Source organism: Phaethon aethereus, assembly GCF_964289735.1.
Source record: "Phaethon aethereus genome assembly, chromosome: 11".
Taxonomy (NCBI): domain Eukaryota; kingdom Metazoa; phylum Chordata; class Aves; order Phaethontiformes; family Phaethontidae; genus Phaethon; species Phaethon aethereus.
This window is the reverse complement of record NC_138587.1, coordinates 310,082-326,048: the sequence shown is the minus strand read 5'-3', so window position 1 is coordinate 326,048 and position 15,967 is coordinate 310,082. Positions and strand designations below refer to the sequence as shown.

The following is a 15,967-nucleotide window of genomic DNA, read 5'->3' as shown; positions in this document are numbered from 1 at the left end:
TAGACTATTTAAATAGATGATAAAAATCTTAACACTACTAGGTAGACTAGTGTTAAATAAAAACTGTCTGTAGGTTTATAATAAATTAAAAATAACCTTTTGGTTTGAATCTGATGCAGTATTTAGGGAGAAGTGATGTAATTCAACATTTGGATTTGTAGAGCTACTGAGTGCATTTCAAAGTACTGCAGTGGTATGAAATTAAACTCCTTAACAAAAATTATAGAGTGATCTGTGTAAAATTATAAATTGATAGTAAGTAATTATCCTGGATGATAGCCAGTGAAGTGTTGGTAGACCAGGTAAATTGAATGTGGTGGTCATTTCATTTTCTGTGGAAACAATTTAGCATATGTGGGGCATAATTTCATGCTGGCACTTGTAATGGATGAATAATAAATCAGGCCACAGAACTCCTTAAAACATGACAAAATTAAGCTGTAGTTCTGTAAAAATAATAAAGTGCTTTACACGAGCATTTGTTGTTTACTATATAGTTTCTCATTTCATGGTAGACATCAAAACAAACCAAATGAATTATGACAGTGCTCTAGAGTAAGTAAAACTGAGCCTGTTGCGTACTGTAGTCAGTATTTCCACGTATTTTTCTTGTCTTGATGTTAGACTTAGTTTACCGTGGGATCAGAGGAGAAGCTTATAGTACAGGTTGAACTTGCACAGACATAAGGATCACCATAAATATTCTCTATTTTAAAGTTTCCATTTGCAAAAATGTGGCTGTAAGAAGATGGAAGCAAAAAGAGCAATCTGGAAGCAGTTCATATCCAGTGTCTGTAGCCAGTTTGCCTGAAGTACACTGTTCAGTTTTGTAAGACAGAAGAGGTTTGCTGGAAATGTATAGAAATCTGAGAATTTATTCCAAGTCCATTGAGTGATAGCTGCTATAGAATGGATGCTTCTTCCATGGCTTCAATCCACCTAAAAAAAGGCAGGAAAGAAAAAGTGGTACATATAAAATTATATGCATTTTAAGAACATATATATTTTAAGAAAAATAAGTATTTTAAGAAGGTAAAGCCTGAAGAGGACTGTATTTCCCATCCCAGCTCTAATGAGGAACTATAGTTTTGTGACTAAAGCAGGGAACTGGGTTCTAGGACTCTTGCATTCTAGTACAACCTTTACCTGTAACACATTGTAAAATCTCAAAGATAATACAAGTGCTGTCTTAGAATAGGAAAGATGAAACACTGAAGTATGTTCAAAAGCAACAAAACCTCCCACAAACACTCATTTTCTTCCCGGCATGTCTTGAGGTGCTGGCATTTTTATTACTAATTTTGCATCTATTTTATTATGTGGAAGCAGTAGCCTTAAAATGGGAAATCTAAACAATTACTTGTTGATGAGGAAACTGAGATGGGTAAATAGAACACATACATCAGAGAAATTTCTGTGCAGTAATCACATTTGGCAGACTTCTAGGCATGACTTTAAGACTTAACCTCCCCTTTACCTTACAAAGGGAGCAAATTCTCCTTCCTGAAGGAACTGAAAAGCACCAGATAGTTTTTTAATGTCAGGCCAGTCACATGCAATTTGGCTTAATCAACACTCAGAAAGATGTTTCCTCAATTATGAAGGCATTCTGAAGTGAAGGAGAGGGAAAAGACCTACATGGACCTGTGCAGTGGCTAATGTGGAAGTCTACCCCCGTACCTCTGTGCTGAATTGTTATCCTCTGCTCGGAAGCTATAAAAGAGAGTCTGCTTGTGGTAGAGGTGGAAAACCGCATCCATACTTCCTTCCTCCTTTTCTGGGGCAATGGTGAAACCCAACAAAGGCAAACTTTCTGTGGCAACTTTGTCCTGAAAGCAAACAAGAAGTGAACCAAAATTTAGAGAGAAGGTTTGTAACAGTTTGAGGGTTCCTTCTGAAAACCAAATAATGATACAACCGCTCTCGGACAGGGCTGCAAAAGCAGTAGTGTGAATCTTCCACTGGACTGGTGGCCCTTACATAAACAGAAGCAGTGCCTGTGTACCACACATGCTTATCTAGTCTTAGTCCTGAGAGTCCTTAGAACTCAAACACCACTTCTGAAAGTCTGGTTCTTCATGATCATCTACATGGCCATGAAAGTCAAATTAGGTATTACTTTAATGGTTATCTTTGACATAATGGTCCAGGAGGCAAACTAGAGGTTACTGGGAGTATGGGACAGTACAGCAGCAGTTCTGAAAGCCTGAGATCCACTCCCAGTTATGTTCCTTTAAACCATTTTTATTTGCTGTGTGCAAGTAGTAGTCTTCTTTGTACCTTGCCATTTCCTTTAATAGCACTAGCAACCTTTCTGGAAATCTGCATTGTCTCAAACAGCACACTTGCTTTCCAAAATGCTGCTTTGAAATTTCTGAGCTGGTAATGCAATTAATTGTTAAGTTACTCCCAAGAAACATCCATGAATTTTGCTTCCTAGACACTGCTTTATACAAGTTAAAGAAACAATAAGCATTAATTGAATGGCAGTTTAGCTGTTACTGATAGCTGCAATTTTGGTCACTGTATTTAGGTAATATTTTCTATATGTGTATGTTGCCTTTGCCTCTGCTTTTAGAAGCTAAATTGCAAACTGGGCATGCAAAGTGTAATTAGACATCTATTGCTTTTTTCCTACTGTTGAACCAGAAATCATCACTTTTAAGGTTAGCAGAGGTAAGGTAAATGTACTGGATGCAGAATTTGATGCCAATGGTCTGAATTGCTGGCCAAATCATGAACTCTTTTGGGCCTCAATCTCATTATCTGTTTAAAGGGGATAATGTTGCTTCATGCAGCCGTCACAGTGGTGATGAAAGTTTAAACAATTGATGTTTGCAACATGTTCAAAGGTTTAAAGTACCAAATATTGCTGTTACAACAGTTCTTTCATTCTGTGTCCTTCGTTCAGCAAAATGAATTTTTATGCTTCTGTTTATGAAATCATAGAATCATAGAATAGTTTGTGTTGCAAGGGACCTTTAAAGGTCATCTATTCCAACCCCCAAATCTGTCAGTTATAACCAAACTTTATATCACACTCCTTCAAGTTTATTTTGTATTGCAGCTATTCACAAAGCAGAAGAAATTAAAATAAGAAAAGGGACTGGGAAAAGACAAAGTACATGAAAATGATCTGGTTGATATCCAGCCTCCTTGGCTGTAAAGAGGAGCTTACAGGCCAATACACAAGGCATTAATCTCACCTCTGTAGACTGCCTCCTGTCTTTTCCTGTTGGTACTAGTAGGTACTAGTAAATATGTCCTATCTATACTTGCAAAGCTACAAAATTCTCCTCCTCAGGAGAAATGGATCATAGCACCATCTATCTACAAAGTATCTGGCAGTTACCAAGTGCCCCAGAGAACGCCTAAGGACCTTGAAGTCTTTAAGTGTAAATACATAGTCTAAGGTTCACAGTGGTCGACAGTTTATAAGAGCATGAATAGCAGGAAGACAAATAATGAAGGGCAGTTTGTGAAGAGGGCTGCTGAGGTCCAGCTAGGGCTGTGGCTGAGCCTCGCAGCTAAGGACAGCTCCCTGCGGACTCAGTTCATTAGGTCCAGGTCTCAGAAGGCAGGTAGTTGTCAGAACTTCCATTTATACTGTTCATATTTACTTGTGCTGCCTGTAGGGAGTAAAGAAGGGAACTCAAATAGGTAACTATTTCAAGTCAGATTGCACAGTACCTCATTTGCTATGTAGGTGTAGAGGACTTTGCCTTTGATAACAAACCAGCGTTTCTTCCAGTGTCTTTTGCCTCTCTTACATCTGCTGAGGTACCCACTGATGGTAGCTCCCTCTCCTGAGGCTGCCACCTGGAGCAGGGTAGGAGAAATCAGGATTTGTAACAGCAAAGGCTTTTCCCCTCCTGATAATGCATATTTGCATCACACCAGCCAGCCAGGTCTATGTCCGTGAAACCGTAAGTAGACCATTAAAAATATTGAGACAGAAAAAATATAAGCATGCTGTTGCAATTCTTTGTAACTGTTTCAAGATTTGTGGTTAAACTTAGTTCTCAGTAACTGTGATGGAAAAAATGCAGTTGAGTTATTATTGAGGTCAGCAAGTTTACAGTTGTGTTCTGAGAAGCTGAACTTGTCCCTTTTCCCAGGTCTGGTTTTTTCTTTTTTGTATATTAAAAGTACATGCTTCCAAAAGGGAAGTGCAGTCTTGTGGCTGAACACTTTTAAGATGTGGATATATTTAGGACTTTTCAATGGTTTTATATCAACCTATGTTAATCACTTGACTATGACTTGGTTTCATTTGTGAAATAATATTTCTGAGAAGAGTTACCCCTCTCACAGAAGTATTTTGAGATCCAAGTGCTTAATGTTCTTAAAGATCCAGATTTTGATTAAATGTATCTACACACACACACACACAATGCAGTATATGTTATTAGTTACAGTAGTAAATTGCAGTAGTATTTGATTCAGAAACAAAGGGCAGAGGTTCAAAACGAGCTTTTGTAGCACTGACAGAAGAGAACACTGAACAGTAATGTAGTAGTGTTTTGCAGCAGAACAGAAATGTTCCAGGATCTGGGTAAAGCAAGTTAGAAGAAGTTATGGAGCAATGCTCTCCTGAGGCAGTTCATATTAATAAACATGTGCTGCCTCCTTGTGGATAGAAAGGCAATGATTTTTTCCTAATGGGGACTGAAAATTTGCCTGCTGGTTCTTTCAGTATTCAATTTGTGTGTTTGTATTGCATGCTTTGGCTCAGTTTCACCTCAGCACAAGCAAACCTCAATAAATTCCAGTGTCTTGACTGTACAAGGAGTTGAGCAAGATGTTTGCACTTTATTCTCTTTCATATGAGAATAAATACCTGCTGATTTCAGTGAAATAGGAGTGCCTTACTGTGCTTGAGTTCAATGGACAACTTAGCTACCTAGACTACATCAACATGATTGGCACCTTTTTCCTGGAAAGAAAACTAATATAGCTGGAGAAATCCTGGCCCCATTGAAATTGGAGGGCATTTTATTTGTTTGTGTTGGTGAGATCAAGATTTTACCCATTTGATTTGAAATAGTTTGGTTTGAGCTGGAGGGAAAGTGCCTGATTAAATATGTATGCTCCTGACTTGGTGCCAAAGACTAGAGTCTATTCCCTAAGTGAGTGGTATTTTATTTCTCTTGAAATGAAAGTAAGATTTCAGAAGTAAGGGTTTTGTAAAAAAAAAGGTCAACAGTTTATTATGCTCTGTTGATACTTGTCATTGACTGTGATCTGCCTTGCTCTACTATGTAGTACCTTGAAGTCATCTTAATATTCTAAAGACTTCACAGGCTGATGAGCAAATTAAAGTACACTGCTCTAATTGCGTTTCTCAGTGGGCTCAAGAAGCTTTTGTGGTATCTTCAGAGCTCAAAGTATTTTGTATTTTAAACACTGTTGTGAAAAACGGAAAAAATAATTGCATGATGAAAGTAGACCAGGGCATGGGCAGAGCCCACTGCACACAGAATAAATTATAAACATAGCTGTTGAAGTATGAGCACACAGTTCTCTACAGTTCCTTGCCTTTCCCAGGCAGGTTGGTCCTACCTCCATAAGAGCTGAAGGGATCTTCTTCTGTTTCTTAAAAGATGAATAATTAATATTGTGGAATACAGAGGAGAAGGCACTGCTTGAACACCTGGATGAAGTTGGAGGGAAGCTCACACTTAGTGGCCGCTCTGCAAGATTAAGAAAATTCAGAATGGGAAGGGGGAAATGGATGAATCGGTACATACCAGACTAAGGGTAAGACACACACAATACACCAATGCAAATGACTAAGGAAAATGGAATGCCTCCTCCATAGCCCGTTTTTATTTTTGTTTTTATTTTTGTTTTTATTTCAAATCACCCCTTTAGGTCTGATTGGATGGGTGGATTTCATAGCACCCCAGGTTAATGGTAATAACCTACAGCTACTTGAAAGAAGCCTGCAAGAAAGCTGACAAAGCATAAAACATAGCTTGTTTTCTTCTAATTTAAAAACGGTATTAAGCAAATGGCTTTTCTATCTATCCCCTCTATTTTCTGTAACACTTTTGCAGGATAGATACACTAATGGGACATTTTTTCTGTATGAACCATTCTGTTTGAGTTCTGCATGGGAGAGGGTTATTCTGTCTCTGTCAATCTCCATTAACACCACTTGTCTGAGTTCCTATCTTCATGATCTCACTTCTGGCAACACATATTACCTGGAAGCTCTTAGTAAAGCACAGCATTGTTTTAGCACAAATCTGAGTTATCACTTCTTGGACACACAGTGGCTTGGGGATGCTTTTTTGGCTGTTGTGACAGCATCCATTCGTGTGTTTGCTTAGCTAGTGTGTTAATCAGGATGGAAAAAACAAACTTCATCTATCCCTACCTTTTCATCCTTGACAATATAATGTGCCTACTTTTAGAGACTATCTACATGAATATCTGTGCAAGAACATTGTGTCCCATTCATTTTCTGTTCATATATATGTAACACCTGCCCCCCCTTGTATCTTTGATTTGGATGTGTATTTAAATCAGAAAAGGGACTTATATAGTAGAAAAATAATACAGAGTTCTAGTTAGGTAGTAGCTCTTCTGCTTTGAATTCATGCTTTCATCTGTAACCAGATTAACTTCTCATGTAGAAAAGCTCTTAGTGACAGCACTGTACCTCAGCATTTCTTATCATGAAAGCTGCAACATGGATGAGGACAGTGAGAAACTGTAAAGCCATTGTTTTACTTTAATGGATAATTAATTAGAAATGATGGGGAGGAGCTATCGCCCATAATTACATCACAGAATAGGATAGTTCAGATAGAAGGAACCTACGATGATCATCTAGTCCAACTGACCAATCAATTCAGGGCTGCCCAAAATTTAAAGCATGTTATTAAGCGTATTGTCCAAATGCCTCTTAAACACTGACAGGCTTGGGGCATTGACCACCTCTCTAGAAAGCCTGTTCCAGTGTTTGAACACCCTCTGGGTAAAGAAATGTTTCCTCATGTCAAGGCAGAACCTCCCCTGAGGAAGCTTTGAACCCCATTCCCACGCATCCTGTCACTGGATGCCAAGGAGAAGAGATGAGCATCTCCCTCTCCACTTCCCCTCCTCAGGAAGCTAGAGAACAATGAGGTTAACACTCAGCCTCCTTTTTTCCAAACTAGACAAACCCCCACGTCCTCAGCCGCTCCTCATAGGACATAGTTTTTGTCATTATTCTGGTTTACCAAAAGGCCAGGTGAGTCCTCAGAGAACCTGACTTGCTAAAACAGTTTTAGCTGCCATACAGCCTATCACTCCTGGGACCTTGGATAGGTCCCTTGTGCTTGAAATTCCTTGTGTGCACACAAATATCTTGTGCTTGAAATAAGAAGTCATCTTTAACAAAACACAACATGGTAGGCAGATCCTAAAGCCTTCCATTTTTCCTGTATGGCAGGAAATTGGTTTGTCACTTTTGCCAAGAATGAATGAATCTTACCTCTTTTCTTAAGCTCCATATAGCAGCTATCACAGACTTTGGCTGCTTGATCTTTGAGGTACTTCATAGGGTATTTGTTTCTCGAACAATTTCGACATACAATCTGTTCCAGCAAGGAGAGATGCATGTAAATATAATTTGAATTTTTATATATGCACATACAAAACAAACCCTCTGAGCTGGTTGGGAGAGGAAGATGAATAGTGAGACCAGATATGACTCCCTCCTAAAACTGTCGCAGTCAGGGTAAGTCTACTGACTGAAACGTGATTGCTGTAGATTTGCAGCCAAGCAGAGTTGATCACTGTGTTTGGGTGCACACCATTGCTGTGCCCGTCTCCCCAGGAACTTACACATTCTCTACTGGCGAATCACAGAAAGATCACTTTAATGTTACTTCTGTTTTCATAGCTTTGTTAGTAACATTGTTTTCTTAAGCAAGCTTGGATGTTCCTGCTATCCCTGTGTAGGTACAGACTGATTTACTCGGAGGAATGAGAAAAAAGCTTAAGTAAATGTTTTTTCATATCAGCAAAAATTACTGGTATTTATTAAAAAATAAATATCAATGAGGTTAAAAGACAGCCATGGTTTAAAACAGGACTACAGGTTTATCTGTATAAAAAAATCTCTGGAGTCAGTGGTAAAGGACAAAACCAAAAAAGCTTATAGATCCCTTTGGCTTTTGGGCAAAAGGCAACAGCTCTTCAATGGAGCACAGAGGAAGCTTTCTCTTCGGTCACTGACCAAACCATGCTCTACTGCTGAGTTTCTTCACTTTTCTTGGAAGATTTTACCAGCTGTTATTAGGGACAGGATATGGGCTTAGATGTGCTACTGCTCTGGTCCAGAACAGAGCCTATATTTTTAATGTATTGCTTCATTGCCCCTAGAGCTAGCTGTATATCAGATATAATGGCTGGACTTAGCAACAATTGTCCTGTAAGCCTTCAACTACTAGCCTTTGGGAATTAATTTGGCCCTGAAGGGAGGGTTACTGTTGTTCCTACTGGAGTCATTAGAAACCTAATTACTTAATTTAGCAGAGCACTAACAGGTTCTGTGAGAAGTCAAATTCTGGTCTTGATGTTGCTACAAGTTTTCACAAGTTACAGCAGTGGCAGCCAGTGTTCTAGAGGTGTGAATAAAGCCTCCCTGAGAAGCTTGTACAGCTCTTACCTTCCCACAGGCATGGCAATGATGTCGCCTCAAAGTGAGGGTAAAGTCACAGCCACAGTTCATGCACATCATTACATGGGACACAGGTACCAAAGTAGGAGGCCTCTCACCCAAGGGTATTCCAAGCCTTTCCCTTAGCTTAAAATCAAACAAGAACAAATGAAGGGGCATGCACACTTCCAAAGTCCACTCAGTCAGCCCTGCTCTATCACATACAATTCTTCTTTCATTTCAGTCTACTTTCACCTGCTAAGATCCCCAAATTTTCTAATTCCTAATGCACCTTGTAAGTGAGAGACAGCTGCTTCAGCGCTGAAAGGCTGTGGCTGATCAGTACAGTTAAAGGCAACTGGGAAAAATCCATGTAGATCTATTATTGGTCAGGCACTGATACACTTCCACATCAGACAAGGATCTGATTTATTGCATATGCAAACTGCAGGTAAGAACATGACTTAAAACCATCTTTTTATTAACAGCTTTTGAAATAATATCCATAAAAAGCTCTATAGCTTTCAATCAAAAAGGACCTGAGCTCTTTATATCATACCTTGGGACAGTTCTGTGATCAGGGAAGAGAGAGTACAGAAAACAGTAGAACCAAAGATTAATTTACCCCCACACAATCCAAAACTGATCCATGCTTTCCATGGCTGATCTGAATGTATGTAAGCAGCTTTAGAAAAATGTATTCACTGTTCCTATTTCTTGGAATGCACCATGTTGCAGTGTTGTACAGGTGCCTTTGCTCCAAGCCCAGTGAGCCACGGTCAGTGCGGAACTGAACCCAATCTAATAAACCATGCTGAGGAGCAGTGTTACTTCAGGTTCAGAACCAAAGTATTATGGGTACCCCACTGTCAGCTCACAGCAGGTTAGTGTTTGGCAAAGGTAGTGCAAGCTCTTGTGCTTTTGAGGGACTGTTTGTTAGAAGGGTTTCCTATGAGGAAATTAGACTTCTGCAGGATTTAAACACAAAAAAAAAATATTCCTCCAAATTTCTCCTTGCGCTCATTCAGGTTTACATCAGAAGCAGAGCTGCAAAAGAAATTATTTTTTCATTTGTTGAAAAAGGATTTGGTTTAGGTTACTATACTAACTAATTTCTGATTTTTTTCTTTTTAAATATTTGAAAGTAGATTAGCTTCAGCCCAGAAGGAAAATCCTGTTTTGTTTTTTGAAATAATTTTTTACTTTCTGAAGTCTTCAAAAATAAAATCACAGAATCACAGAGTGGCTGAGGTTGGAAGGGACCTCTGGAGGTCATCTGGTACAAAGACTCTGCTCAGGTAGCGCCACCTAGAGCCAGTTTGCCAGGACTGTGTCCAGGTGGCTTTTGAGTATCTCCAAGGATGGAGACTCCACAGCCTCCCTGGGCAACCTGTGCCAGTGCTCGGTCACCCTCAGAGGCGAGAAGTGTTTCCTGATGTTTGAGGGAACCTCCTGTGTTTCAGTTTGTACCCATTGCCTCTGGTTCTGTCACTGGGCACCACAGAGAAAAGCCTGGGTCCATTTTCTTTGTACCTTCCCTTCAAGTATTTGCACACGTTGATGAGATCCTCTCTGAGCTTCCTCTTCTCCAGGCTGAACAGTCCCAGCTCTCTCAGCCTTTATTCCTATGAGAGATGCTCCAGTCCCTTCATCTTTGTGGCCCTTCATTGGACTCTTCCCAAGGTTTCCTTGTCTCTCCTGTACTGAGGAGCCCAGCACTGTCCACATCACTCCATGTATGGTCTCACCAGCACTCTTTTTTTCCTCCCAGTTAGTCTTATTCAGTAAAACTGGGGTTCTATATAACCTAAAGTAGCATTTTTACTTTCTGTCAGATGCATTCTTTGCCTTCTTAACTGTGAGTAGTACAACTGAAATTAATGAGGTAACAACAATATACATTAATTGTGCTGGTACACTTCAAATATTGCTGGTGGGGTTTGCACTGGCACATATTGTGTGTATGACATTACTGTAACTAATGGGTAGTTTTTGTTTTCTTAAAATCTACGAAGTTTGTAGCTATTTTTAGTTCATCCAAAATAGTTAACCTTTAGTACAAAATAGTCTTCCTGCAGAAGAACTCCTATTTAAGCAAAGACCACAGAGTATAGAGTGTGATTAACATTTCAGAGGTGGCCCATGAGCTGTGATGAGCTTCATTGTTTAAGCTTGGCATAGTGGTTTAAATAAAAATAGTAAGAATGTCTTGCCAGTAGGAACTGTGCATTTTATAACTCTCCTCCTTTCCTCTCTGTCTCTCTCTTTCTCTCCCTTCCCCTTTCAAGCACTGAAATACTTGTCCGCCTTTTACCTCCACACTGCTGTGGAAAGTGGAAGTGGTGTGAGCTTTGTAGTCATCTGGGATGTGTCTGCTGATGCAGCTGTACCAGTCATCTCTTTCCATGCAAGAGCTGTGGAATGAAATACAGCAGAACAGTCAATGCCATGCACAGCAGGGAGTGAAATAAGCTGTTTCTGGATCAGAGGAGAAAAGCTTCACTTTATGAATGTTTTCTTTTACCCATTACTGCATTGAACTGATAATTTTCCAAACAGGAACAAAATTGACTGTTGGACATACTCAGTGGGATGATTAGTGTAGATCCATGGTTAGGACTGTGACTGAGGAGGAACTAAATGCCCAGAAAATTTTTCAAAGTAGTCTCTGACTTTGCTATAAGCCACTCAATCCTAGATCACATAGGACAATATGGAATGTCTCTTTTTGTCACATCTGCCCTAGCTTTTAGGCTCTCTAGTTCATGTAGTGTTGGCATGGGTTGCTCAAAGTAAATGTGTTTATGCTCATCTCTACAGTGGGATGCTTGGATGATCTGCATGTTGGGAAATGCAGAAGTCTGTGACCCACGGTAGAGATACGAATGCTTTCACTTTCCTCTAGCTCCATCACAGTCAATCTCCAGTGTCCTGGCAAGAGGCCAGGACAGCAATTTGGGAAGGAAGTTCTGCATGCCCTCTAGCTGGAGTTATGCATGGAGGCCAGTAGTTCTCTAGACTGGCCCCTAGATGCCCCCTTTGCACAAGGCAAAACAGTAAGCACTTTGTGCTTCTTTGCCAGTCCAGCTATCCCAGAAAAGAAGCGGGGCTCTTAGTACATGTTATTTCCTAGATGCATTTGCTCTATTACAGCCATAAGCTGTCCTGTCTGTGTTAGCTGGTTTTCCTGCTGTGACTTCAAACTCTGCACTTCCTGTCCATCTGACACTGTGCACAGTTCTAGCTGTTCCCAGCATCAGTCATAGGAGGGAAAGCAACTCAGTGTGGTCTCCCCTCCCTGAGTCATACCAGCCACTCACATTAAAGCTACGCACTAGACTTTGTTGTAGAAATTAGCAGTGGCATTATTGCCAGCTGCTGTTCAGCTGTGATTCCCTCAGTCTGTCCTCATGAAGGCTTCCAAACAAGACATCTGAGAACAATTTGTCTTTTGTGGTCTTAAAAAAAAAAAAGGCACAAAGAGAGAGGAAATGCCAGATTTTATCAATGATCTCTGACTTAGCATCCCTCTGCACTGTGAGCATAAGTCCTTGTCTGAAAAACACCAGCCTCTGTAAAAATCAACAAGCCTGGAGCTGAGATTGGAGCAGAAACTCTGAGCCAGTGTATCTGCTGCATATAGGCTAACCTCTGAAAGCCAAGGGGCTATGTTGCAGGAGATCATCTCTGGCAAGAGCCTAAGTACTAGTCCGTCCTTATTACTACCAGAAGTCCCATCAAATTACACTTTCTAAGAAATCTAAAGATTTATGTATCTTCCAGACAAATCATGTTCACAGCCTCCAAAGTGCTAAAAGAAGTCCTGGCTTCAACCTTTCTCCTGCTAATTCTTTCTTGGAAATTCTCTCCACTTGAGGATTAAGATATGATTTTAAAAAACAAAGGAAATAATGGCACATATAGTGATGTAAATTAAAGCCACTTTGGGAAAGACAGATAAAAGGGACAATCTGCTATTAAAAGCCTGATGTCTAACCGGCCCCTTTAACCTCTTCTCCACTCCATTAAACATCTCTAGGCATTAATCACATGTTACTATGTCTAAATGTGGGAATAACACCTGTCTGCTGATGAGTAAAATAAATATGTCAATTGGCACTGGCTTATTCTTAATTAGCTAGTTCATTGGTTGCATGAAGGCTCAGAGGAATTTCTGCTGAACCTCTGAGGCTCAGAGAAGTTCAGACCTTGATTCACCATTGCCACATTTGGTTCTTGTGTGATTTTTGGGCTGCACCTTATGTGCCAAGCTATCAGTTATCTGTGCTGGCTCATATATTCTTCCTTATGCAAATAGAAAAGAGAGGGTCAAATTGTCACTGCAGTCTCCTGGACAGCAGGGGACATCCATGGAACACAGAAACTGAACTGGAATGGGGTGGGATTTTGTTGCAGTGCTATCGTTGTCACTCTGAATTAGCCTTTTAGGGAGGTAACACTCACTGTGTTCTCCCAGTGCTCTGGTATTTTATATGGGCACCCCATGGTTACCCCTTTGTTCAAGAATAACATTTTTGAAATGCAAATAAAGGTATAAGAGCAGTGTGAGCCTTCTCTGTAAAAGCTCTGTGCTGAGATCTGTTACCAGCTTGCTGCAAGCCAATAACATGGCTCTTTGGGTGAGTGAGCCATTTTCAGCAGGAGTTGTAAAGACTTTACAGTGCCATCTGCACAAATAGCCATGCTGACTTCTGTGCTTTGGTCATCCTCATTCTACCGTCTTTAGTCCCTGGCACTCAATCTGTATTTCCTCAATGCATTCACCTTGTCTCATACAAGTGTAAAGGCATTGAGGTTTGGGTTCCAATTGTTAACAACTGGCCTTCAGTGCAGACTTGCAGCACTTCGATGTGAGCTGTAAAAATAGTCTTTAGGGATGCTTGAAGCCTTCTGGTACTTTTCTGTCTTTAGTGCTCTGTTTGGTGAGTGTAGCAGGCCAAGGATGTTGTGCAGTGGAGTTAAGGAGAGTATACTGTCCCACCGGTGTCTCATCAGCTCTGCCAGCCAGTACAGAAAGGGAGAGGAAAAAATGTTCTTGGGTGACATATGGCAGATTGGTCCCAGAATGAGCAGCACAAGGATGGGAAAGGGGCTCTATCCCTGTGCTCTGATAAGAGTCAGTCTCCGTCTGGCTGCTATCAGAAGGGCAACCTTAGTCTTGGGCCCTGGTTCTATCTACTGCCAAAGAAATACAGCTCGCAGTGACCTCACATGCTTTGTTTAGGCTAGCCAAGCACAGACTTGATAGGAGTACAAAAGGCAAAGAAACAACATAACAATGCAAGCAGAACATCCCAAGCTTCTCACTAGGGATGCCAACTTCAGTTGCCCTGAATAAAGGGGACATGCAGCAGTTATTTCCCCTCTACGATACAGAAGTACTGTACACATCCTGCTTTTGTAACTGGCAGCAGGCAATTCAGAAGCACTGTGTGTATATTTTGAGGGTTGTCATGAGTGTACAACTCTAACAAAATATCAGATATTTTCTGATTTGCTGGTTATAAAAGGAAATAGTCAAAAAGGCTTTGACAGATATCTGAGCACTGCCCACAGATGGCGAGTGCTCTGGGAAGGATGACAATTCCGAATTCTTATTCTGAATAAGAAAGTGCCCTCCTTGTCTTTCTGTTGCACTGTGTAATTTAGGGAAGACTGCTGTGTTTCCAGCCATGCTGTAGTTGGAGTCTGATGGTGGGAGAGTCAGTACTTAAAAGCATTGAAGACCTTGTTATTTAGAAGATTTACCACTGCTAGTGTGCTATGTCTTTTGTAGTAAACTACACCTGAAGATTAAGCCAGCCACCTTTCTGCTGTAGCTCTAGGTAAATTTGCAGGGTAATTTTGGTCTAGAAGGATGAAAAAATATAGTACACTGCTATCTTCTGGTCAGAAACTGACCTACAATCTCTTTCTGGCATTAGCTTGTGATCCCAGGACAGAGATCCTGACTCCCAGTTGCAGTTAGTACTAGTACTACACAAACTCATTAATGGAATTCCTGTTATTAGAAACACCCGTGAGGCTGCCAGTAAGGTTTAATTTTGGCTTTGTCATTTAAGCACTATTAAATGCTTTTATACCTATTGCATGGTATTACCCAATTACTACTTTCTCCAGCAGTTTTGCAACCCTAGTGTATGAGGTAACAAGTATAAAAGGGAGAAAGAACATACTCTTAGTGTTACAGGGAAAAAGTGTGAAAGATAATGGAAAGGACTCAGGCTTCTTAGTAACAGACTTTCTGCTCTTTCCTTTCTATTTAAGATGTTATCAAAAGCTGACTACTAATCTTTACTCAGTGCATGAGTTGAATCAGTTACAGTTTATGAACTTCGCATTTATAACTAATATCTTCATTGTGTAATCAAGCACTCGGACATTGTCTGTCATAATAGCACAGACTGAAATTCAGTTAAAAAAGAATGAGACACCAGTTAAGTCTTGGGTATTGGTTAGACTAATCTAGCGGTACAGCTCTAGAATATAACACCCTCTGCCATGGCTGTTTGGGGACAGTACCTTGCTGACAGGGTCAGGCAATATTCATCATATTCAATCTTCAGGATGTTTTGGGCTTTTTCTGTCACTGGACGGCTGACCTAGAAACAAATGCCAGGAACATGAATGTAGACATGAGTTAAACTGTCTATAACCAGTACACCAGAAAAGTCTCAATGCATATGTATCTATGATGTTTCAGCCATCTGTTTCATATTTCAATGCAAAGAGATGGGCGGGTAGGGTTTTCTGTCTTTTGTATTGTCGGTGTAATGAGGAATGTTCTTATATTTCAATATGGTGGTGATGCTGAAGGAAAAGAGTCATTTAATCCAACTATAAAGGCAAGGATAAAGTATCAATCAGTGTTCAGTTTTAATATGACAACTTAGGAGATGTTTAGTCTGACAAATGTCAGAGCATTTTAGGCAAAAGTTTTGACTGTTCTTGGAATGAATGAAAATAACTGTCTTCCTGACATGCATTATAGAGTGAAGTACTTCAGTTCAGTGAATGCCTGTCTGCAGCAAGGCTCTTTAAGAGCAAAAAAAAAAAAAAACTTAAAAGCTACAGTTCGGTTAAAAACTTTTCTCTGCCATGTAGTGTATTAGTTGCCTACTAATAACAACAGCCGCTTGGGAGAAACATAGCTTTGTGGTACTGATACGTTGTTATTAACAAACTTCTATTATGCCAGTGATTCAGTGTTTCAAATGTACTGCAACAAGTACCTTGTCTGCAACTCCTTTACACTTAATGGTAGAGTGTTTTGGTGATTCCTACTTCAGCTGG

General features: G+C 40.2%; 1 protein-coding gene across 1 annotated transcript in view; it reads right to left on the bottom strand.

Moving 5' to 3' along the window:
* Positions 1 to 902: 902 nt before the first annotated feature.
* Positions 903 to 15,967, bottom strand: part of FGD5 (FYVE, RhoGEF and PH domain containing 5) — a gene marked incomplete at both ends in the record, with an annotated part of 112,380 nt that continues 97,315 nt past the window's right edge. The window contains 8 exons of the mRNA XM_082004560.1: positions 903 to 939; positions 1,681 to 1,829; positions 3,691 to 3,819; positions 5,563 to 5,693; positions 7,484 to 7,586; positions 8,663 to 8,800; positions 10,968 to 11,067; positions 15,197 to 15,276. Coding sequence (XP_081860686.1) covers positions 903 to 939; positions 1,681 to 1,829; positions 3,691 to 3,819; positions 5,563 to 5,693; positions 7,484 to 7,586; positions 8,663 to 8,800; positions 10,968 to 11,067; positions 15,197 to 15,276 — 867 coding nt within the window. The remainder of the gene's footprint in view (positions 940 to 1,680; positions 1,830 to 3,690; positions 3,820 to 5,562; positions 5,694 to 7,483; positions 7,587 to 8,662; positions 8,801 to 10,967; positions 11,068 to 15,196; positions 15,277 to 15,967) is intronic.